Source organism: Orbicella franksi, chromosome 12, assembly GCF_964199315.1.
Source record: "Orbicella franksi chromosome 12, jaOrbFran1.1, whole genome shotgun sequence".
Lineage (NCBI taxonomy): Eukaryota > Metazoa > Cnidaria > Anthozoa > Scleractinia > Merulinidae > Orbicella > Orbicella franksi.
Window position 1 is genome coordinate 9,880,021 of NC_138156.1, and position 24,478 is coordinate 9,904,498.

A 24,478-nucleotide genomic window follows, 5' to 3' on the forward strand; every position below is an offset into this window, starting at 1 on the left:
CCAGCACTATCCAAGACTTCGATTTGCCATTGTAACCACCGTTTATCAGTTGATGCTACTACCATCGTATGATTTTAAGGTGGTTCTGAAACCCATGTAGATATTTTTTTTAGAACTTTGCCAAAAGTTGCGTCTTATCCTGCTTATGAAAATTTGATGATATAAAAAATTTCACCGTGCCGTTTTTGAATTATAAGCTCTTAAGCCTATAATTAAGGGTGTTTTTAGCAGTTCATACTGTTGCTATGGTAACCTATTCTGTTACGAAAATGATAACAACGTGCTCACCAATGATTGGGAAGTTTTCTGATACCCTGATTGTAGCATCAAGTGATGAAGAGTTATTAAAATGACCCTTCTCAAACTCATTAATAATTCATCAAGTTAAAACAAAGAAAATCACGACCGTAAAGGAGGTTTGGATACCCGGTCTTACTATAGATTTTGACGATTTACTTCTCCGTTTACTACTTAGTTTTTGTTTCGATTGAGAAGATATATCAAACACTCGAGAGAGTGTTTCATCAGCTATCCAAACACCTAGAATTTTGCCAAAAACACTTCGCCCCACGTCGTATTTTCAACTCTCTTCTCGGTGTTTGGATATCCCGATAAAACACTCTCTCGAGTATTAGATACATTACATCAAAATCTAACTCTTGGATAGCGCTGAAACTGTTTTAAGCTACCTTAAAGAACGTTAACGCATGCTTCCTCAGCTGAGAGATTATTTTTATCCGATTCTCAGGAATGGGTTAAACCCCATCCAGATTGTCTCTTCTACGTAAACCCCTAAGCTCGATTGCGGAATTGATCAATTAATCGCTAACACCGTGTCCCTTTTTTAGTCCTAGGGACAACATGAAAATGAAAAACGTTGTTTTGTTTTTCCTGCTTGGTTTAGCCCGAGGTAAGTTTAACATTCTTTAGAGAAGCACCAAGATAAAAGCACTGACTGGAATCAATTTTTAGTGTAGTATTTCGCAAGAAACCTTCAATTTTGTCATGGCTTAGTGCAGGCATCACTTTTTGTGTGTGTGGGGGAGGGGGGGGGGGGGAGGTGGATTGGAAATATTACAGAGAAGTGGAACAGATGGAAACCGCAGGGTATTTCGTTCCTCTTACAAATAAGGTAACTTTTAAGAATTCAAAGTGGAAATAATTAAAAAAATTCACCTTGAAGAATACTCAACCACCGAAAGAGAGAAAATCAATGTGTTGAAGGCACCAATTAATTTGTGACAACAATGGACCTAACGCATTTTACCAAACAGCTTAGTAACAGGATCTTAAACAACTTAAGTCTTCTATATAAACCCGATTGAAAACAACTCACTTACATTATCCTGTACTTTCGTCAGCTACGACAGCTCTTAACCCATGCAGCAACTACAAGAGCCTCAATGCAGCAGACCGCCTCGAATCTTTCACTGGACAAAGCCCAGTCCGATGTGATCAGAGAGATATTACCCCTGGATGGTATCGTTTTACTGGTGTTGCTGGTAACCCAAAGATGCCCACTACATGCCCACCTGTGCGTCGTTGTGGAACGCATGCCCCGGGATGGATCAAAGGGCAACATCCTTCTGTGGCAGACGGTGAAGTGACCCGTGAAATTTGTTATCACTGGTCAAGCAATTGTTGTCGGTGGAAAAACAACATTAAAGTCAAGAACTGCGGTGCCTTTTACGTGTATGAGTTGCAGAAAACGCCTGCATGCTCGCTTCGATACTGTGGTGAGTATTAACGTTCTTAGATAACGCGAGACAATTAGGCAATAGACATTGAAAAATGACTGAAAATGATTTTAAAAAATGAGTGAAAAATGAGAAATGACTGCAGTAACGAAAGACATGGAATGGATTTAATAGTCATATCAATTAAGAGAACAACCGTATTGACGGCAGCTTCCGGTAAGCTTCGAGGTCTTACAAACTCTACTCTGGACCTAGAGAAAACATTCTAGCTTCGTATCTTTTCTTTCATTCCGACATTTGTTTTTATCTAAGATTATTTTTCCATGACATTTGTTAAATAATAGGCTGCAGTATGCAGTTCTAGACACTGAAGCTGTTCTAAAACTAGATTATATTGGTATATTTATATTTTTAATTTAGATCATTAAAATATTGATAATAAGTCTCTTATAATTCTTATTCGAGGACCACAGGTTTATCAGTTGTATAAATAAAGTTTGATTGATTGATTGATTGATTGCTTGATTGATTAACATCTATTACTCCAACAGTTGCATCTAATTCTAATAACCCATGCAGCAACTACAAGATCCTAAATGCAGCCGACCGCCTCGAATCTTTCACTGGACAAAGCCCAGTCCGATGTGATCAGAGAGATATCACCCCTGGATGGTATCGCTTTACTGGTGTTGCTGGTAACCCAAAGATGCCCACTACATGTCCACCTGTGCGTCGTTGTGGTACACATGCCCCAGGATGGATCAAAGGGCAACATCCTTCTGTGGCAGACGGCGAAGTGACTCGTGAAGTTTGCTATCATTGGACAAACAATTGTTGTCGGTGGAAAAACAACATTAAAGTCAAGAACTGCGGTGCCTTTTACGTTTACGAGTTGCAAAAAACACCTGCATGCTCTCTTCGATACTGTGGTGAGTTTCGATGTTCTTAGATAACTTGAGACAATTAGCCAAAAAAAAAATTGAAAAGAGAGAAATCACTGTAGTAACGAACGGCATGGAGTGCATTTGATAGTCATATCAATTGAAACAGTACAACGATATAGATGGCAGCTTCTCGGCAGGCATTCAGGTCTTGCAAACGCGATCTAACACTTCTAGTCTGGACCTAAAGAAACCATTCTAGCTTCCTATCATTTCTTTCATTTCAACAATTGTTTTATCTAAAATGATTTTTCCTTCTCTTGTATCAAATAATAGGCTACAGGACGCAGTTCTAAACAGTGAAGCTGTTGTAAAACTAGATTAACATCTACTATTTCAACAGTTACGTCATCTAATGATCCATGCAACAACTACAAGAACCTCAATGCAGTCGACCGCCTCGAATCTTTCACTGGACAAAGCCCAGTCCGATGTGATCAGAGAGATATCACCCCTGGATGGTATCGCTTTACTGGTGTTGCTGGTAACCCAAAGATGCCCACTACATGTCCTCCTGTGCGTCGTTGTGGTACTCATGCCCCAGGATGGATCAAAGGACAACATCCTTCTGTGGCAGACGGTGAAGTGACTCGTGAAGTTTGCTATCATTGGACAAACAATTGTTGTCAGTGGAAAAACAACATTAAAGTCAAGAACTGCGGTGCCTTTTACGTCTATGAGCTGCAAAAAACGCCTGCATGCTCGCTTCGATACTGTGGTGAGTGTTGACGTTCTTAGATAACGTGACCCAATTAGGCAATAGACATTGAAAAGAGAGAAATCGCTGTGGTGACGAAAGGCATGGAGTGCATGTAATATTTACACCAATTGAAACAGTACAACCGTATCGATGGCAGCTTCCTGGTAGGCTTTGGAGTCTTACAAACCCAACCACACATTAAAAACACTCAAGATTTCTATCTATTCTTTTAGTTCAGCTTATTTTAATCTAATGTGATTTTTTTCCTTCACATTTGTAAAATATAAAGCTGAAGCATGGACTTGTGTGCACAGTGAAAGTGTTTTAAGGCTTCGTTAATATCTATTATTTCAACAGTTGCATCTAATGACCCGTGCAACAACTACAAGAGCCTCAATGCAGCCGACCGCCTCGAATCTTTCACTGGACAAAGCCCAGTCCGATGTGATCAGAGAGATATCACCCCTGGATGGTATCGCTTCACTGGTGTTGCTGGTAACCCAAAGATGCCCACTACATGTCCACCTGTGCGTCGTTGTGGTACTCATGCCCCAGGATGGATCAAAGGGCAACATCCTTCTGTGGCAGACGGTGAAGTGACTCGTGAAGTTTGCTATCATTGGACAAACAATTGTTGTCGGTGGAAAAACAACATTAAAGTCAAGAACTGCGGTGCCTTTTACGTCTATGAATTGAAAAAAACGCCTGCATGCTCGCTTCGATACTGTGGTGAGTGTTGACGTTCATAGATATATATATAACGTGAGACAATTAGGCAATAGACATTGAAAAGAGAGAAATCACTGTAGTGACGAAAGGCATGGAGTGCACGTAATAGTCATGACTAAAGAAACAGTGCAACCGTATCGATGGCGATGTCCTGGTAGGCTTTTAGGTCTTACAAACTCAACCTGACATTAAAAAAAATCTGGATTTCTATCTATTCTTTCATTTCAACTTACTTTTATCTAATATGACTGTTTTCCCTTAACATTTGTTAAATATTAGGCTTCAGCATGGAATTCTGCACAGTGAAAGTGTTTTTAGGTTTCGTTAACATCTGTTATTTCAACAGTTGCATCTAATGACCCGTGCAGCAACTACAAGAGCCTCAATGCAGCCGACCGCCTCGAATCCTTTACTGGACAAAGCCCAGTCCGATGTGATCAGAGAGATATCACCCCTGGATGGTATCGCTTCACTGGTGTTGCTGGTAACCCAAAGATGCCCACTACATGTCCTCCTGCGCGTCGTTGTGGTACTCATGCCCCAGGATGGATCAAAGGGCAACATCCTTCTGTGGCAGACGGTGAAGTGACTCGCGAAGTTTGCTATCACTGGACAAACAATTGTTGTCGGTGGAAAAACAACATTAAAGTCAAGAACTGCGGTGCCTTTTACGTCTATGAGCTGCAAAAAACGCCTGCATGCTCGCTTCGATACTGTGGTGAGTGTTGACGCTCTTAGATAACGTGAGGCAATTAGACAATAGACATTAAAAAGAGAGAAATCACTGTAGTGACGAAAGGCATGGAGTGCATGTAATAGTCATACCAACTCAAACAGTACGACCGTACTGATGGCAGCTTCCTGTTAGGCTATGAGGTTTTCCAAACTCAACCTGACGTGAAACAAAACACTCTGACTTCGTATCTATTCTTTCATTTCAACTTTTTTTGTTATCTAAGATGTTTTTTTTCCTTGACATTTGTTAAATAATAGGCTGCAGTATGTAATTCTGTACAGTGAAAGTGTTTTTAGACTTCGTCAACATCTATTATTTCAACAGTTGCATCTAATGACCCATGCAGCAACTACAAGAGCCTCAATGCAGCAGACCGCCTCGAATCCTATACTGGACAAAGCCCAGTCCGATGTGATCAGAGAGATATCACCCCTGCTTGGTATCGTTTTACTGGTGTTGCTGCTAACCCAAAGATGCCCACTACATGCCCACCTGTGCGTCGTTGTGGTACTCATGCCCCAGGATGGATCAAGGGACAACATCCTTCTGTGGCAGACGGTGAAGTGACCCGCGAAGTTTGTTATCATTGGACAAACAATTGTTGTCGGTGGAAAAACAACATTAAAGTCAAGAACTGCGGCGCCTTTTACGTGTATGAGCTGCAAAAAACGCCTGCATGCTCGCTTCGATACTGTGGTGAGTATTAACGTTTCATAAAGACATACACATGTTAGGTAATATAGAGGTACTTTAAAAGAAAGAATAATTTGCTTGAAACACTCATATAAACTGAAAAATTTCACTAGTGCCGCTTGACATACAAACACGGCTTTTTCACGTTACGAACTAGACATTCCTCCCTAACCACAACCTCAACATTGCCTTTTCCTTTATTTCTACGAAACCTTATCTTGAACAACCTTTCCTTGACCTTTTTTTTAATAGCCTCCAGTTTGAAAATTTAGTCAATGAAGGTGACTTCATTGGTATTTATTATTCCAACAGTTGCATCTAATGACCCATGCAGCAACTACAAGAGCCTCAATGCAGCGGACCGTCGAATCACTTTCACGGGTCAAAGCCCAGTCCGATGTGATAAGAATGATATCACCCCTGGCTGGTATCGCTTCACTGGTGTTGCTGGTAACCCAAAGATGCCCACTACATGCCCACCTGTGCGTCGTTGTGGTACTCATGCCCCAGGATGGATCAAAGGACAACATCCTTCTGTGGCAGACGGTGAAGTGACTCGTGAAGTCTGCTATCATTGGACAAACAACTGCTGTCGGTGGAGAAACAACATTAAAGTCAAGAACTGTGGCGCCTTTTACGTGTATGAGCTGCAAAAAACGCCTGTGTGCTCGCTTCGATACTGTGGTGAGTATTAAGGCTTCATAAAGACATCCACATGTTAGGTAATATAGAGACTACTGCTATATTATGTTAGTATACCATGGCTAATTGAAGCAATAAACCAGAGAAATGCAGGCATTTTCCTTTATTTCCCTCAAAGCAATGTATCTAGTATAATGATCAACAGCGAATCCGATTATAGGAAACTTTATTGGGTGGTGTATCATCTTCAGTTATTTAAAAGAATCGACTATAATGACGTCATTCGTGTTACCATGGTTAATAGAGGGAAATGGTTAGGAAACCTGGCAAAGTTCTTTGTTGTATGTTTTTGTTGGCTCTTTTGGGGTTAATCCTGCTCAAAACCTGGCAAAATACAAAAGGTGGTAAATTGTGCTCGTACAACTCACCAATAGAAGCATTACGATTATGTAATTCACGCATAGTCAATGAGCAAAAAACAAATTATGTGCAGGGTCAAGGACCTTCCAACATAAATCGTAGCCTTTCTGTTTGCTTCTTTGATGTCTTCCGGTCTTCCTAACCATTCCTTCAATTAACTATGGTACTACTAATGCAAATAGAGGGATTAGCGGCCACCAGATTTTTATCAAACACCTTACTGTTAAATTGTTGTTATTGTATATTGAAATTTGTTAAAATTGATGAATAGTTTTCTTAGCCACAGAAAAGCAAGTAAATGACGTCATAGTAATGTCAATTCACATCAGAATGACACCAAAATATCTGTAGGTAGTTGAATTAATCTCTGCACCATTCTTTAATACCTTAATGGCGACAGCATCAGCGGTTTTATAATTGCCAGGTTAGGGCCACTGAAGCTCCCCTCTCCGTCCCTGAAAGTCTAAGATTTAGGGTTACAGAACAATTCCAACGTTGTTATAAGCGTTTAATCTCTTAAATGTTGTGGCCTTTATACAAGAAAAGTGCTGCTAAACTAAATAATTATATCTTAATTGTGCGAGCTCGGTTATTCCCAACAGCAATCTTAGTTTCAGTTCTAACCCAAAACAGCTATTCTAGATTTTGTCGAGGGTGAGCGGTTGGCCTTGGTTTTCCTTTGTCATAGTAAACAGCACTAATTCGCTCCTTTCTCACTTGGATTCACCTTATTTGATTATCATGTTCTAGAGCAATGTAATATGTTACTTGAAATGAAGCCAAATCAAAACTGGGATGGTAAACCGAGAAGCCACAATTGTGGCCAAAATTGAGGAAGATTGAATAGGATTTGGGAAAGGTGCATTTGAAGAGAACTGAGTCATGTGTTGTTTTCTGTTCCGCAGCTGCACCTTGAACGGTCTGTCGACGCAGCACAATCACATGGCTTAGTGAGGCTTAGAGAGCCACACGTTCATTTGTTTCATAACTGTCAAGTGTCTCTCTTAAAATAAAGTTTGCTTGCTTGATTGATTGATTGTTTGATTGACTGATTGATTGACTGATTGACTGACTGACTGACTGATTGATTGATTGATTGACTGATTGACTGACCGATTGACTGATGGACTGACCGATGAATTGATGGATTGATGGACTGGTGGACTGACTGACTGACTGACTGACTTTCTGATTGTTTGAGTGATTGACTGATTGACTGAAACGACAAACTTCAAAACTTTGGGCTAAACTTTCAAGATGCGCATAACGTGACGTAGTTCCATTAAGGCACTTTAACAATGAACGATGATTGCTTCCCATTCGATCAAAATTCCGGTCTATGACGGGGGCAAATGATACAGAATGGTAAAATACGTGGGTGAACGTTATGGAAACTTCTTCGAAAAGTCTCTGGAAAGTTCAAGAATTGTTGAATTTCATAAATAAGAACCATTGAACCGAGATTTTTGGCACATTCCGGGAGCAAAATCAAATGGAACGGAAATTCCGGGTAAGAAAAATTTAAATATTTTGGGGTATATCTCGAGATAATGGTTGCTGTCTTTTCTAGAAATGTTTTCTTTTAGGGGGGGGGGGTGGGGGGGGGGAATTACGAACAAAATCTGTTCCATTCGCCACTAAAAACTTGGCGGAAATTCGAACTGTAAGTTTTGGTCGAAAGGAAAGTGCTCATAGTTTGTCCCACAATTCTCCTGTCCATTGCCCGCGCGCTTGCAAGATATTTTATCCGTGAAATATCGCATTGAAAAAGTAGTTTGCAGCCGTATACCAGAATGGAGCGGCCCCGAAGTGGTTTACTGAACTTTGTGTGACATACATATTTCTGGGCTTATTACACCAGGCACGACTTCCTGCACCATTTAATTTGTCACAAAGAAATTACGCGTCATGTCACTCGAAAAATTGAATGCCAAGTGTAAATGCGCCTTCCTCAGGCTTTGGAGATTCTAGCGATAGACAATAATAACCCTCGCATGGCGGGGAAATTCTTTCCTTCAGTAAAACTGGAGCGCCATATTGAAATTAACGATTCTATTCCCACACGAGCGCGTGGTTTCATGCTCTCCTACTGAGGCTTACCCGAGAGGTGCGCCATTTATGAATTTAGAGTTAAATTTGATTTGATTTTGCATGAATGTTTGTTCTAATTCTTGAAATGTTAACGTAGAGTGATCGGGGTAGAATCTGAGGGGAAAACGTTATTTAAACTACTGGTGCCCAGTTTTCCGTTATTCACTCGGTCGTTCATTCTGGTTATTGCGTTCGAGAGAATTCAGTTCTAATCGGGTAATGCGGAAGAATTCGAATTTTTGTGTCTTTCTATGGACACCAATTGGACACCAATTCTTCAGGGGCGAATGACGTCATCTCCATGTTCGTCCATGTACTTTCTTTCGAGTGTTGTTCAATATTGCGGACTATTGAGTGTCGAAGCAGCTAATTGTGGACTGTAGCGGATAAGTTGTTTATTTAAAGTTCGAAGTCAGTGTTAATGGCATTTAAAAACCTTGCAGACATGTCGTCACGAAATGTGTACGACTTTTCGAACGAACAGAAAGCTGTAGTTTGGCTGCGTGTTGTGTATCCTCTTTTCTGGGACCAAAAGCAACGCTGCTTTTTGCTGAATAAATCAAAGGAGGAAGTGTGTAGTTTCATTTCGCTGGCCTAGATTTCTGCGCGCAAAGAAAGTGTTTACATAGGTAAAGAGTTCAACTCCCACAGGATTGCTTTGGTACACCAACATGTCCTCGTTTCATTGTTTTGGAAGTGAAAATGCCCTGTAGCTGTTGCCCCAAAGCCAAGGCGATTCAAAGTCGTGTTCTTTAACAGAATAATTGTCTTAGTTTTGGTAATAAAAGCACGTCGTCTCGCATACCGACGGAACAGGCATCGTTTGTGTCGATTTGCACGGTCAGTATAAAATATAGAATGCAGACTGCGGACTGCGGACTGCGGGCTGTGGACTGCGGACTGCGGACTGCGGGCTGTGGACTGCGGACTGCGGACTGCGTACTGCGGACTGCAAACTGTGGACTGCGGACTGCAAAGTGAGGACTGCGGACTGCAAAGTGAGGACTGCGGACTGCGGACTGCGGACTGCGGACTGCGGACTGCGGACTGCGGACTGCGGACTGCGGACTGCGGACTGCGGACTGCGGACTGCGGAATGCCGACTGGGTATAAAACACGGACTCACGCACTTTTAAATTTATTAATGCTTATTTGTTGTTTCGCGTGATAAAATTAGCATTTGTTAATACTTTCAGCATCATGACGATGGAGGAGAAATTTAAAATTTTAACGTAATTCTTCCCATCAAGTGATCAAACGCTAACAAACATCACGTCCTAGTCTGACTGGCCTCCTTCATCAGATCTCTTCGAAAAAGCGTTAGATTCTCGTTGATATGAATAGGTGGAGCTGATAAACAGTCGGAAATAAATATGAAATGCTCAAGTTTTTTAGTCCAGTTCGCTTCCTATAGAGTTCGGTGTTCATCTTGTCGCTTATGATCTCAACAATAACGCTTTTTGTTTTGTTCTTTGCATTATGTAACATATGTGAGATGTACCTCACTCGAGATGGGCAAATTTAACACCTCACCTTAACTTGATGACCGGATCTTCCGTAAAAGTATAGACGTTTCCGGTAATGCCATGTAGTTCTAAAGGGTTCTTTCGCATATATTGTTGAATATCATCTTAACTTTCGTACAACTCATCAGTCTCGGATTTTCATCCAGTTCTCTCGTCATCATTCTGTTTTCTAGTTTTCTAGCTGAAAACCTCTAAGCGTGAATTGAATGAATGACTGACTGACTGACTGACTGAATGAATGAATACTTTATTGAACCCCCCCCCCCCGCCCCCAATGGGGCTTTTCAGGAACAATAATAATTATAAAGTAATTGAACGCTCGAAAGCATTTCTTTAACTCCTTTGAGACTTGGTTCGAAACCTTGGGCTTCTGATTCCTCGCCTTCGTCATCGTTTTCGTCGTTTGTGTCGGTTGCATCCATGATGGCCGGTTTCTTTGCTGAATTTGGTTAGTCCTCAGTTGAATCTCGTCACCTGCCTTGTATAGTCTTCCCTTGGTTGTCATTATGATTCCATGCCGTTCAAAAACCACCCTTATCAGTAGATTTTGAACTAATTTCGGTCGGAGTCGACCACCACCTTGACGTTGCGCCCTGACTCCACGGTGCCATGCACTCATCAAAAGTCAAGAGAGCTAGATATTTTTAACCTGCTGAAGGGTAGAGTTGGTGTGTTATTTTGGTTCTCGCTTCAAAGTGTATAGAAATTGTGAAAAGGTGACTCATCTGGCCGTGTTTCTGTCAACTCTTTGTATACCTGGTGTCTTGACTACTTCTGCTGCAGATAATTAAATTTGCATCCAGCAGTCGTACAGAATGCTCCTTAGGCATAAATTCCACTCATTCGTTTTAAAAGCTTTCATCAAACAAATTTCGTTTTCGAACGGTTTTATGAAGCCACATGGGTGTGTTCTCGAAGATTATTTGTTTTATTATTTGCTTGAGGAAATTTCAATTCCAAGAGAAAATACGAAAAATTAGCCGTCGTGCGTTCTGCAAAATTGTTTTGCAGAGGACGGCTAAGAAAAATACAAGGATTTATAACGCACGTGCACAGCCATTGTACTGCTCATTAAATCTCTAAAATTGGTCCCTAAAATTAGGCTACTCAGTGAATAATTGGCTAATTATGGACGTAGACGTTTTCGCTTCTTCAATTTTTTATTTACAAACAAATTCATAGCGGCTTTTCTCTTCCTTGAAAGACTGAGGAGAGGAACTCTTTAATAAAGAGTTCATTCATTTCAAACGAAACTTCGTACAAAAGGAATTATTTGAAAGCTTTAAGCAAAAACATTTGATCAATTTATTTCGTCTTTCATCATGAAAAGGCTAAAAATACATGAGTCATGTCTGCTTTTATTTTAATAGGTGTAGAATGGTTCATAGTAACTGATAGGTTTCGGCAAGCTAGTGCCGAGTCTCTTAAATATTTGAATGTTGGAATCTTGCAATTTTAACTGAAATTGACGCACATCCCGTTGCTCTGAAACCACTTCTGGAGATATGATACAAAGCGTACCAATGAATGTGACTTAGCGCGTTATTGTTGCTTTAAATTTGTAATTCTGCTCCAGTACAAAGATTTGATATCACCACAAATACGTTTTCAATTTCCTGGAATAACAAGACAAAAAACACTGAACACAACAAACCCTTAATAGGTCTTTCATTCTTACATGCACTGGCGCATTAGACCTTTAAAATAAGTAAACATAACTCTTCTTCCGCGAAAAATTATATTTACCAGCAAAAGGATTCTCAAAGAGGAAGTTCTCGAAATGCATATATAAAGCTGTGTAAACGTTAAGCCTTCGTGCAGACGGTGAGACGCCCTTAGATCAAATCCTGTCCGCTGCAAGTTGTTGACAATAACATGTTTACAGTCATCATATGACGAGTCTCATAAATCTTATCTGAATCCATTTAATGCACGTTGATAACATCTCTCTGTTGCTGCCGTTTTTGATTGCGAAACACTTCATTATCGACAATTGCTATCATAACAGCAGCTGCACAGTTTCCCAACGGCAAGTCACGTCCATTTCTCACCTTGCAATAAACTTCAAATAACGTTTTCGTTCACCAGCCATTTTCTCTGGATGTCAATTTAGATATGATTTCTCTCTATTACGACCTTAAAATTATTTGAAAAATACAGTCTTCTTCGGATTCATAAGTACAGAGGATGCTCTCTTAACCGCGGACACTCGTCGTAAGCGGACAGCTCTCCTTACGACCGCCTTCACAAAATCCCGTTTGAACTCCCATTACAAACTCTGTATTTATTCATTCCCGTAAACGGACATTCTCGTAAGCGGCCGCGGACTCTTTGAGGGCGTACTATCAAGACTTTTCCTTTGTTTTTAAGCTTCCGTAAACAAACACATGAAAGGAATTGAGCCTGACGACATTGAAAGATACTTATAAACATTTGTAAACTGTATCACTGCTATCACTGTATCATTGCACAAGGCAATGAAACAAAACAAAAAATAATTTGATGGTATTTTTGCATTCCCAATTTTTATTGTAAGCTGAACAAGCTCTCGTAGACGGCCAACTTTCCTTTACAACTCTAATGGCCGCTTACGATAAGTATTCTAGTAAGCGGTCAGCTCCAGTTACGGACAGCTTTTTCGCGTCCCGAGGGTGTCCGCTTACGAGGGCTTTCACTATATTTTAGCTTTTAGACAATATATGGCATGTTTACCCAGACGGATTCATGTTTAGTTCCTTTTCGTATTCAGGAGAATACAAAGTCTTTCGTAGGTGCTCCCGCCTCCTCTTTCTAACGCTCTACGCACTCGGGTTTTGAACGTCGCGGACAAACAAAGTCTTTCTCTCCCCGAGCTGGGCTTTCGGAGCTCAGCTTTCATAGCTCGGCTTTTGCAGCTCGGCTATTGTAGCTCCACTCGTGGGCAAATCCATCTACTGTATTTAGTACCGAGACTTAAGAGAAGCCCCCTCTTTTTCTTTCTTTTCATTCAAGCTCCTCTTTTTTTCTCCTTTCGAACTCTAAGATGTAAGACAAAAGACGGACTTTCGGCTGACTAGATTGGCAACTGCAGAATTAACAATTGTAATGGTTATTCACGATAAACGCAATATTTGGCTGTGCCAAATCACTATGCAAGTCTGGAGATGGAAAAGAAAATAGCTATTCGATATTTTTTCGCCTCATAGCCCACTAGAAAACCCGTTCAGACGCTATATTCCCAGCTTTTTGCAACATTTGCTAAACACGAAAAAGGCAGGATCGATAAACTGTGTAGTTCCAAGTTGGACAATTACTCCCACAGACGGATGATGTGGGCGTTGTAAACATTGTCAAGAATATTTTAAAGCTCAATGTTGGTTTGGGGCTAATTGGCGTTAGAGAACAAATGTTAAATCATGCAAGAAAAATGGTGTAAGCTATACTAGTGAAGCAGCTTTCAGAAAACCTTGATAGGTGTGCAGTTTATCTTAGTCACAAGCCATGCATAGGAAATTCGATTCAAATATCCTCAATGCAGTTCAAAAAATTTTCTGAGGATAATTTTGGAGCTTTGTTTGTCTTGTCTGAACCTGAAACCAAATCGATATTATGAGCGATCTGTTTTACACAGATCTCCCATGACAAATCACGTTAAAAGCGCTTAAGTTAGACTGTTATTTGGTTTTTATTATTGCCTAAGCGAAAAACAGGAAAGCCGTCATTCCACAGTAACATTATTATATTTAAAACACATATTGAGTTCTCATACTAATTTTCCTGGCGAGAAAATTTTACAGAATTTGTGTAAGTCACTACAGTCACCGATGACCCTTGGCTTTCGTGCACAAACAAGTTTAGTCAATATCAATATACGTATTCTAATTAATATATTATTTACCTATGTTTCAACATTGCCTAATGTTTCCACGTTGCCTAAATGGATACCAAAAAATACTGTAAACAGCTTTTAGCATATCTATATGCCGGACAGGTTTTCTCCTTAGTATACATCGTAGACTCGGTTTGACACAACTTTTCCAAAGCAATATTTTTATATCTAAATCAAAACGTCACAGTGAGTTCTTAAGCTTATTTTTCTGGCGGGGAAAATTTTAAATTTGTGTAAGTTGGCAACCGTTAGCTACCGCTGTCTTTAATGCACCGTGGCTTTCGTGCGGGAACAAGTTTGGTTAATGTCAATATACTTAGTCTAATTAATATATTATTTACACATGCTCACTGTTCGAGGATATGGATAATTGACTTGCCTTAGCAAAACTTCATCATGCTAAACTAGGTTAATAGTGTTTGCTTCTAAAAAGCAGCAAACTGAGTAAATAATGTCTGCTTCCAAAAAGCAGCAATTTTAAAGCCAGCTTTCGCCACTACACAATTAGACAATGATTTCAGCATCCTAACGGCACAAAAATTAGTAATTGATCATTAATTTTCGTTCATTCCAAATTAAAGGGTGATGTCGAAGCCGGTTTAACACTGAGCTATCAGTAAATACACTGCATCTTCTCGCGGCTTTGTAAACATTACAGTTTTCAGCTGCGTTAAACGGTCAAAGATCGAATCGGAGATTTGATCATGAATTGATCACGCATTTTTATTTATTCCAAATAAAGAGGTGATATTGAAGCCACTGAGTTAAACGGTAAATAGACTGTATCTTCTCACGGCTTTGTAGACATTTCAGTCTTCAGCTGCGGTTAAACTGTCAAGTTGAAAGACCGAATCGTGGATCAAGTCCCTATAAAGAAAGCATAGCGGTTCAATACTTTCTTAGCTCTCGCCGGCACAAGACTTCGGGAGTTGGTTTCCCATGATAGCTTAGCTCGGAGCATCCTTACCTCAGGTAAGTGCAAAAGTAGATTTAACTATTGCAATACTTAAATTATCTTTTAATTTGCTTTTTTCTCAACGGCGGTGGTCCATATGAACTAAAATAAAATGTTGGAAACTAACTTTCGCTAAACACTGACAGCGATATATGTGCTGACTTCTGACTTTCCTTCCTCTTGGTCTTTGTTTTTCTCTGTATAAGGTGGGTAAACTAAACATATTTTCATAAAAATGTTGGCGAAAGTGTTATGCTGAAAACTTTCACCGATACAAAACCGATTCAACCTTACGTGTTTTGCCAAACAATGAAGAAACTGTTGACGTCTGACTGAGTTTCGTTCTCGGTGATTTACGATTTCGAAAGCCAAGATCGATGAACGAAAATCGACAATGAAGATCGAAATTCTCTTTTCGGGCAAATTCACAAAAGGAAAATGGAAACTTGAAATTCATTTGTTTTCAAATTTCTTCAGAAACCTGCGATTGCTAATAGAAGGACGCATTCTAAGAACAAGGCAAGTTTCGCGCGTTAGATATTTCGGAAGGATCAATCAGATTTATAATAAACTAAATATAACTTTTGATTTGAAAAACTGTGATGGTTGGTCCTTTTACTGTAAACGAACAGGAACGGGTGAACTCTAAATGCTTGGATAACGGAATAATTACGACGACACACGCAGGCAAAATTAGACTCAAACAAACCGGGCACTCGCTTGCAACGAAGGGCCCATTTTGTGGCTAGATCCTGGTACCCAAGAGCATAACGGCAGGCAGCGACAGCGATAACTAGGTTTTGGTTCCAACAACAGTTTATTCACTCAAAAGCATATCAATCGAGATGTAGTCAAAATTAAAAAGCATTGCAAGTGAGATTGATTTTATACGATACGTAGAAGCATTTATTGTTAACAGTGTTTAATACACTGAAAGTTCGCTGACATAATAACGTGAAAGACACTCACAGTGGTGTATAAAGTCCTTTAAGGATGGCTTATCGGAACAAAAGTTCAAAATTAACACAAGAACTTTTGTTAAAAGAATTATTTACTTCGTCGGGTTAATACCATCGATCTAAATTACACTAAATTAAAGGAGCTATGTCATGGTTTCAACATGTTGAAAAGTTTAGTTTAAATTTTTCAAGTTCGGCGTTTGTAATCCTTGTCAATCTTCTCCATCCTTAACCATCCTTGTTCCTTTATGGTTTACTATTATCTTTTTGGTGATTTCTTATCTTAGTAAACTATCATTTTCAGGTTTCCTTTAATTTAAAAGTAATTTTGTGCGTGACTCAAAATATCGAGACTGAACTCCTTTTGACCCTACCGAGCGAGATAAAAACTAGTGAGACAATCTCAACTAACGAAGAGTGCAACGTACAACACTGACACGTAGTACCCACACAGGTCCCCACCCCACCCCTGTTCAGTCAGTCCCAGTTTGTCTTAGGGGTGGTGAATGGTAACTGCGAGACTTTGCGAGAAGGCGAGACTGACGTTTTCTTTCCGTGCCCAAGACATTCGTTGAATTCTTCGATTGCGATACCGAGACTTAAACGTTCTTTAAATGCGAGCTTGAGACGTGCAGGTTCTAAGACGCTCAAGCGCCATTTATATAAAAAAGAACAAACAAACAAATCGGTACTTCGAGACTTTCTCAGTCTTGCACGGGAAAAACGAGACAGCGAGGCCCGAATCAAAATTTTCAAGATATCACCTGGTGTCATGTTGCCATGTCAAAATACAAGATCCATCACCACTGTACGTGCATGAATTTCCTCATCGTTAATTTTTCCATACTCTTAGTCGCTCTGTGAAGTTCCCCTGAGGGTCTGAATGGGCCTGCTGTAATTTCAGTTATCACTTAAAGTTTTGCCGATTTCTCAGGGTTTTTTTTAACCGATTTCTCAGGTTGAGTTTTTCTCAGCTATCAGCAAAAACGCATCTTTCTCAGCTTAAAGTGGCCGATGAATTAAGCCCCATCCAAATTCTCTCCCCTACGTGAACCATCAGGTTCGATGGGTTAGTTAACTTTTCAAATCAGTCGATAATACCATGTACTTTCTTCTCCTAGGATCAAGCATGAAAATGAACGGTATTTTATTGTTGCTGCTTGGTTTAGCACAAGGTAAATAAAATATTCCTTTGGGAAGCACCAATGAAAGATTATGAGTAGTGACTAGAATCGATTTTTGGAGTAGCGTTTCAGAAAAACCTTCAATTTTTGGTGGCTTAGGTAGTTCAGAGGCGCAGCCTAAAAAATGCCAAGGCTTTACGTATGTGCACTGAATTGGAGCAGATAAGAACCGTATAAAATTGAACAAGTCTGTGTTTTATGGAGGGTATTTTTTTCCTCTTACAAATAAGATATCCCTTTTGACCGTAAAAGAGAATTATTATTATTATTATTACTATTAGTCTATAATTTACTTTTGTATTTTTAATATATTTTTTAATTTGTGTATTTATTTTTTAATAATTTAATGTTATTTTGGATCGGGACCTTTCTGTAGATCACCTACGGGTGAGAAAGCTTCCCGTTAAAATATCATTAAACTATTATTATTATTATTATTATTATTATTATTATTATTATTATTAATACATAATAGCATTGCATACTTAATTTTATCAAAATGACAGGGTTTTAAACGATACAAGCCTTCTATCGAGTCCCAATAACTTGTCACTTACAGACTCGTGTCCTTTCGTCAGTTCCAACAGCTTACAATAATCCATGCTACAACTACAACACTCTCAATGCAGTCGACCGCCTCATCACCTACACTGGTCAAAGCCCACTCAGATGTGATCAGAGAGATATCAACCCTGGATGGTATCGCTTCACTGGTGTTTCTGGTAACCCAAAGATGCCCACTAATTGTCCAAGCAAGAATCGTTGTGGTACGCATGCCCCAGGATGGATAAATGGAAATCATCCTTCTGTGGCAGACGGTGAAGTGACTCGTACAGTCTGTTATCATTGGTCAAACACCTGCTGTCGGTGGAGTAACAACATTAAAGTCAAGAACTGTGGAGCGTTTTACGTGTATGAGCTGCAAAAAACGCCTGTGTGTCACCTTCGATACTGTGGTAAGTGTTGACACTTTTCGGATGCAAAAGTACTCACTTAGGCGATATAGACAAATGCCTGCGGTAATGGAAGACAGAGAGCTAGTACATGAAACAGTGAAATTAATTAAAACGTTTGCACCGGTGGTAACATCCCTGCTCGATTCTGAGACCGTAAAAACTCAAGCTCACACTTCCAATTTGGAACAAGAAACAATTCCCTACCCACCATAATAGAATTGCTTATTCATATATTTATTTCTACAAACCAATGTCTAATGGAAGCTGTTCGGAATTTGTTAGTAGGCTCCAGTGTGGAATTGTAGTCAGTGAAGGTGTTCAGACACTTCATTAACACATGCTATTCCAACAGTTGACGCTCCTGACCCATGCAGCAACTACCACTACCTCAATGCAGCAGACCGCCTTGTCACTTCCACTGGTCCAGCTAGATGCGATCAGAGAGATATCAACCCTGGATGGTATCGCTTCACTGGTGTTTCTGGTAATCCAAAGATGCCCACTCATTGCCCAAGCATGAACCATTGTGGTACGCATGCCCCAGGATGGATAAATGGATATCATCCTTCTGTGGCAGACGGTGTAGTGACTCGTACAGTCTGTTATCATTGGTCAAACACCTGCTGTCGGTGGAGTAACTACATTAAAGTCAAGAACTGTGGAGCGTTTTACGTGTATGAGCTGCAAAAAACGCCTGTGTGTTACCTTCGATACTGTGGTGAGTGTTGACATTTTTCGGGTGCAAAAGTACTCACTCAGGCGATATAGACATATGCCTGTGGTCAGGGCCGTAGCCAGAAACAAATTATGACTGAGGCAGTGTCCAAGAAATGAGTTGTGACTGAGGCAATGTCTATGGTTTAATTCTCTTCCTTGGAATTTAGTGTTTTTGATGACTATAAACAACAAAAACGAAAAAATTACTGAGGCAAGTGCCTCGGTTTGTCTGTTACTAGCTACGGCCCTGGTGGTAATGGAAGACGTAGAGCTAGTGCAGGAAAGTCAAATTAACTAGAACGTTTAAACCGAAGGAAACATTCCCGCTCGATTTTGAAGCCTTAAGAACTCCACGTCGCGCTCCATATTAAAATTGTTTGTCACGTATTTATTTGTACAAAACAATGTCTAATGAAGCTGTTTGGAATTTGTTAGTAGGCTGCAGTGTGGGATTGTTGACAGTAAAGGTGTTCTAACGCTTCCTTGACATATGCTTTTCCAACAGTTGAAGCTCCTGACCCATGCAGCAACTACCACTACCTCTATGCAGCAAACCGCCTTGTCACTTACACTGGTCAATTCCCACTCAGATGCGATCAGAGAGATATCAACCCTGGATGGTATCGCTTCACTGGTGTTTCTGGTAACCCAAAGATGCCCACTAATTGTCCAAGCAAGAATCGTTGTGGTACGCATGCTCCAGGATGGATAAATGGAAATCATCCTTCTGTGGCAGACGGTGAAGTGACTCGTGAAGTTTGCTATCATTGGTCATACAGCTGCTGTCGGTGGAGAAACTACATTAAAGTCAAGAACTGTGGAGCCTTTTACGTGTATGAGCTGCAAAAAACGCCTGCATGCTCACTTCGATACTGTGGTTAGTATTAGCGTTTCGCAAAGGCACACGCATGTAAGGTAAAATTGAGGTAGGTAAGGAAAGGTATAACATGCATGAAACAGTCATTTAAACTGAATGACTTACGCTGATATTGTGGTTAGTATTTATTTTTAATTGATAAAGATGTACACACTCAAGCAATGTAGACAAATTATGTTTGCGTTAAAGAAAGGCATAAGGTGAATTGAAACAGTAAAATTGACTGAAACATCTGTACGTCTGGCAACCTTCCTGTATGGCTTCGCCGCATTACAACTTCCACGCTTCCAGTTGGAAACTAGACATAATTGCGGGTTATCCTACTCGAAAAAATTCTTGTGCCTTCATTTCCACAAAATCGTATCAAACAGAACTTTTTCTTGACATTTGTCAGTAGACAATAGTGTCAAAATTTATTCAGCGAAGGTGTTTTAACACGTCACTGACTTGTTCCAACAGTTGCAGCTTACCAGGATCCATGCAGCAACTACAAGAGCCTCTATGCAGCCGACCGCCTAACCTCTTACACTGGTCAAAGTTCAGTCAGGTGCGATAAGTATGATATCACTCCTGGCTGGTATCGCTTTGTGAGTAGTTATGGCTATGGTTACCCAAAGATGCCCACTCATTGTCCAAGCATGAATCGTTGTCGTACGCATGCTCCAGGATGGATGAATGGATATCATCCTTCTGTCGCAGACGGTGTAGTGACTCGCACAGTCTGTTATCATTGGTCAAACAACTGTTGTCAGTGGAAAAACAACATTAAAGTCAAGAACTGTGGAGCGTTTTACGTGTATGAGCTGCAAAAAACGCCTGCGTGTTACCTTCGCTACTGTGGTGAGTATTAATGATTTTGACTGAAAACGTACATGTTATTTTTGAACAATAAATATGGTAAGAATAATAATAATAGCAATTTAATAGCACTTTACTCTCGAGTTCTATGGCACTCTCCGGAATGAAAAAACCTAGTAATATAAATACGACAATATAAGAAAGTGAAAAAAATTTAGGAATAAAATGTGTACGTAAAGATAGGGTTTAAGGTTAGATTTAAAAGAACGCACGGTGTTAGATTCTTTTATACACTGGCGAGTGATTTAGAATCGCTGCGCGAGTGTGATTCTATCAAAACTGGTGTAGTGGTCTGCTCAATAACCATTAACCAGTCAAGGTAGCACATCAGTGCATATAATTCTGAGATAACATAAGTCTGAATCTGTCTTATACAGAATACACATGTAGTTTCCCGATTTATGTCTTTTAAGATGGTTTCTACTGAGCAATCTGAGATGGGAGACTTTTGCCGATATTGATCAGGTCTTAGTCAGCATCGAAAAAGTTTCCTGAACAAGAAAATAACTGTATGGTTTGACAGAGTCCTTTTCTTACACACTCCTCTTTACCCCAAATGGGATTTTATAATAGTGGATGTTTTCCTAAACAGCGCAGTGTCTTAATTTTCCCACCGGGAGACATTTGGATCGGTAAGGTTTTTGAATGTAAGGGAAAAGTGACGCCACGAAAAGTTTAAGTTGTCTTGTTCATGCTCAAAGAAACCTAAAACATGAACAACTTAACCCTATAATTCAAAAATTCCGCCAAAAAAGCCGTTTACCGTTAAATCAGTACTTTGGCTGCCATGAGGCTAAATGGGCCTTAGTTTTGCAACAAAAGCTTTATTTTTTTTACCAAAAAGATACATTTCCCGAAGATTAGGTACAAAAATGTACATACAGTAATGTACAAGATTTAAATTACATTTTCTTGTCCCTTTCCTTTCCTTTTTCTCTTTTTTGGGAAGGCGTAGGTCACGTCGGCAGTTGGTTGCTTTTGTATTTGAAGAGAATTGATTCACGTTTTGTTTTCTGTTTCACAGCTGAACCTTGAGTTAACCTTCGACTGGGCTCAGTTGGACTAGCGTTAAATGAGGTTTAGTGACGCCAGCAACAGTGTGAATGCGTTCTCGTGAAGCCTAATATCAACCTTTCCACGTAGCTGGTATTAACAATTAGTTATATGTCCAGCTGATAGAAATAAATCGACGTGCAAAGCACCTTTGTCTGTTTTTTTTTTTTTTTCCGGAATATGGATTTCTCTGTATTGTCGTAGCACCCATCTCTCCTCTACCCAGTATTCAAGGCAAAGCTGAATTGCAAGGCTGTCAAAGCGACGTCAAAAATTACACCCTTCGTTGCAGCGGGACAATGGTCTTTTACAGTCAAACCAAGTGAAGCGTACCTTTAAAGACTACATTAATGAATTGAATATTTGATTATGCAACCCGCTAGTCGTTTGAAGAATACGGGTAGCGGGTTCAGTATTTAAAAAGAAAAAATCATTTTGTTATTGCATTCTTGAAACGACTGGCGGGCACAAATATTGTAATAATCAATTCATTAATGTAATCTTGAGGGGTACGCTTCGCTTAGTTCGACTGTAACAACTCTTTTCCTTAGCCACAAATGCAGTTTCTGGCTTTCCCAGACACCATTCAAGCAAACTGAGAAAAACATCCGAGTCTCCCTTGGCATATACAAAGTAAAAACATACTTTTCTAGATTTCAAACCATGAATATATGATTATCACTTTCCTCCTATCTCTTCTGCACCCTCCTAAACCCTACAATAACCTCACTCTCCAACCCCTCCCCTCACCTCACCCCTCCACCCACCCCCCACCCCTCCAAAAAAAAAATGGATAGTTAGGAAACTTTTCTTTTGGCTTTTGCAGGCAAGTAAACAATTACGAGAGAAATAAACGCAATCAAGGGTCATCTTTTCATGGAAATATATTTATTTCCATGAAAAGATGACAAACAATTAGGCTACACAAGCACTTACTATTATATTCTCGTCACTGGAAATGAAACATTTTCGGTTTTTAGTACAATTTAATACAGCAATGGCGAACGTAAACGTTCAAATGCAATTGGAGTGTAAGCATACATTTCAAATTTTATTCCTGTGTACCACGCAAAGGTTTTTCGGTTGTGTTTGTATGTGAGCACGCGTGGAAAGATTGGAGTGAAAAAAACAAGGCGAACGGTGCACGACGGGAAGAGAAACTCTCCTCGCACCCTCCTCTCCCCTCCTTCCCCTTGCTTCTATAGTCACCTTGGTAGCCTCTGTGTGGAAGAGAGATTTTATTGCAAACCATAACCGTTAGAGCTGCTGGGGGAGTTTGACATTTAATTCGTGATAATATATGTTCGTCATTTTAAATAAAATGAATCTACTAATCTACATTTTAGGAAACTTTTCGTGAAAACATTCGAATAGAATTTTCCGCCATTAATTCTTTTTAAATTTAAGCATATTTACAGACATGTTTGTCCCAAGAACTCAAGAATTCAAGACCTTATCCAGGAGGCTTATACCAATTGAAGAGTTTTCCGAGTCTTTGCACCTCCGAAAGACATCTGGTTACGTCCGTTGCTTGGCAATTTCGGTGAAGCCGAAAACCGGGGAGTCATTTAGCCCTTGGGAGGAAGGAATTCTCCCTTATCTAGTACTTGCTCCTGCTCTTCAACTACCGGATCCGTCACGAATTCGGAACGTTTTGGTCCCGATTCATGTGAATGAATCAGGGTTAAATACTCTCTGCATTTTTCATGAATCCGGAATTAAAATACCACAAAATCGGACCACTTTGTCGGAACCGAACGAGTTCGTAACATCAAGCTCGCACTGCTTTCCACATCAGAGTTCTTAATGTTAACGTAAATCCCCTCCACCTCTACCCCCACATCAAGCGATAAGCTAGAACGGTTTCTTGATCAGTCTCTCCAGCTTCTTTATTCTGCTCGATTCCTGCTCGGTCGTGGCATGGGACTGAGCGGTCACGGACTCTCCAGGTACACTGCCTGCAGGAGGGGAGGGGAGACGGGAGCGGAATAGATCCAGCATGCTGTGTTGCTCGCTGCGCTTTAAGCCCTGGGGAGGGATAGTGGCGAAAAGAATTGTCAAGCGGAGAAATACCGTACTTAAAAGCAGGGTAACCAACCAGGGAACGACGGTTGACAATAGTTTTAACTCTCCTCGTTTGGCTTGAAACTGTTATTGACCTTATGAGGGGCCCCCATGCGGTATAAATGTTTCCGGGAATCCCTTAAGAATGTCACATTTTCGTCCTTTAGCCATTGTTTCCTATGATTTCTCGCCAAAGGTCCTGTCATTGGTAGAGATATACCTTGTTCCTTCAAATTAATCACCAAAATACCCCTTGTTCCCTAGAGATAGACAACCGTGTTCCATTGTCCCCCAAAACCACGGGGAGGCCCTCCCTTATGCATGCCCCATCTCGTATCTTTTTGCCTGATCTAAAACATCCTGTTCCCCTCAGACGTGAGTGGTTCTTGCATGCAACGAAGTGTTTTCGTATTGATCCAACTACCGACTTAGAGGGTGAACTGATACAAACATAATTCAATCTGTGAGCTAACCTTCATGTCCAGAAGTTTTTGAAAGTTGGAAGTATCAGTATCTGCAAGCAACTTGATGTAATTGTCAACAAACCCAACCGCGGGGTCGTGTGGAGACATAACCACCTTACAACAACAAAGAAATAAGCGAAGTCAATCAACGAGCTCTTGACGGGCGTGACACAAGGGTTACTGACCAAGCGTGAGGTCAAGATGGCTCGATATTAGCCAAGATCTTTTTTTCTGTCCCGATCCTTCGGGATAAACACGCCAAAGAACAAGGCCAAAATCCAGCCATCTCGACCGAACAAGCTTGGTCAATAAAGGATTATATCGCTTCCGGGAAGTTTTCTTGCGGGA

At 40.3% G+C, this 24,478-nt stretch overlaps 2 protein-coding genes across 2 annotated transcripts in view; one reads left to right on the forward strand and one right to left on the reverse strand.

The window, feature by feature from the left end:
- The first annotated feature begins 854 nt into the window (after nucleotides 1–854).
- Nucleotides 855–22,356, forward strand: LOC145463486 (uncharacterized). The gene is made up of 13 exons (XM_081447236.1): nucleotides 855–910; nucleotides 1,362–1,736; nucleotides 2,249–2,626; nucleotides 2,982–3,356; nucleotides 3,696–4,067; nucleotides 4,414–4,785; nucleotides 5,128–5,499; nucleotides 5,809–6,180; nucleotides 17,720–18,097; nucleotides 18,450–18,815; nucleotides 19,320–19,691; nucleotides 20,151–20,531; nucleotides 21,574–22,356. Exons 1-13 carry the CDS (start codon nucleotides 862–864, stop codon nucleotides 21,582–21,584), a joined length of 4,173 nt encoding a protein of 1,390 aa, XP_081303362.1. The 5' UTR covers nucleotides 855–861; the 3' UTR covers nucleotides 21,585–22,356.
- Nucleotides 22,357–22,376: 20 nt separating this feature from the next.
- LOC145463481 (vacuolar protein sorting-associated protein 53 homolog) overlaps nucleotides 22,377–24,478 on the reverse strand; it is a 53,338-nt gene continuing 51,236 nt past the window's right edge. Inside the window, exons 23-24 of the mRNA XM_081447232.1 lie at nucleotides 24,140–24,244; nucleotides 22,377–23,630 (exon numbers count right to left, since the gene is read on the reverse strand). Coding sequence (XP_081303358.1) covers nucleotides 23,457–23,630; nucleotides 24,140–24,244 — 279 coding nt within the window. The 3' untranslated portion in view covers nucleotides 22,377–23,456. The remainder of the gene's footprint in view (nucleotides 23,631–24,139; nucleotides 24,245–24,478) is intronic.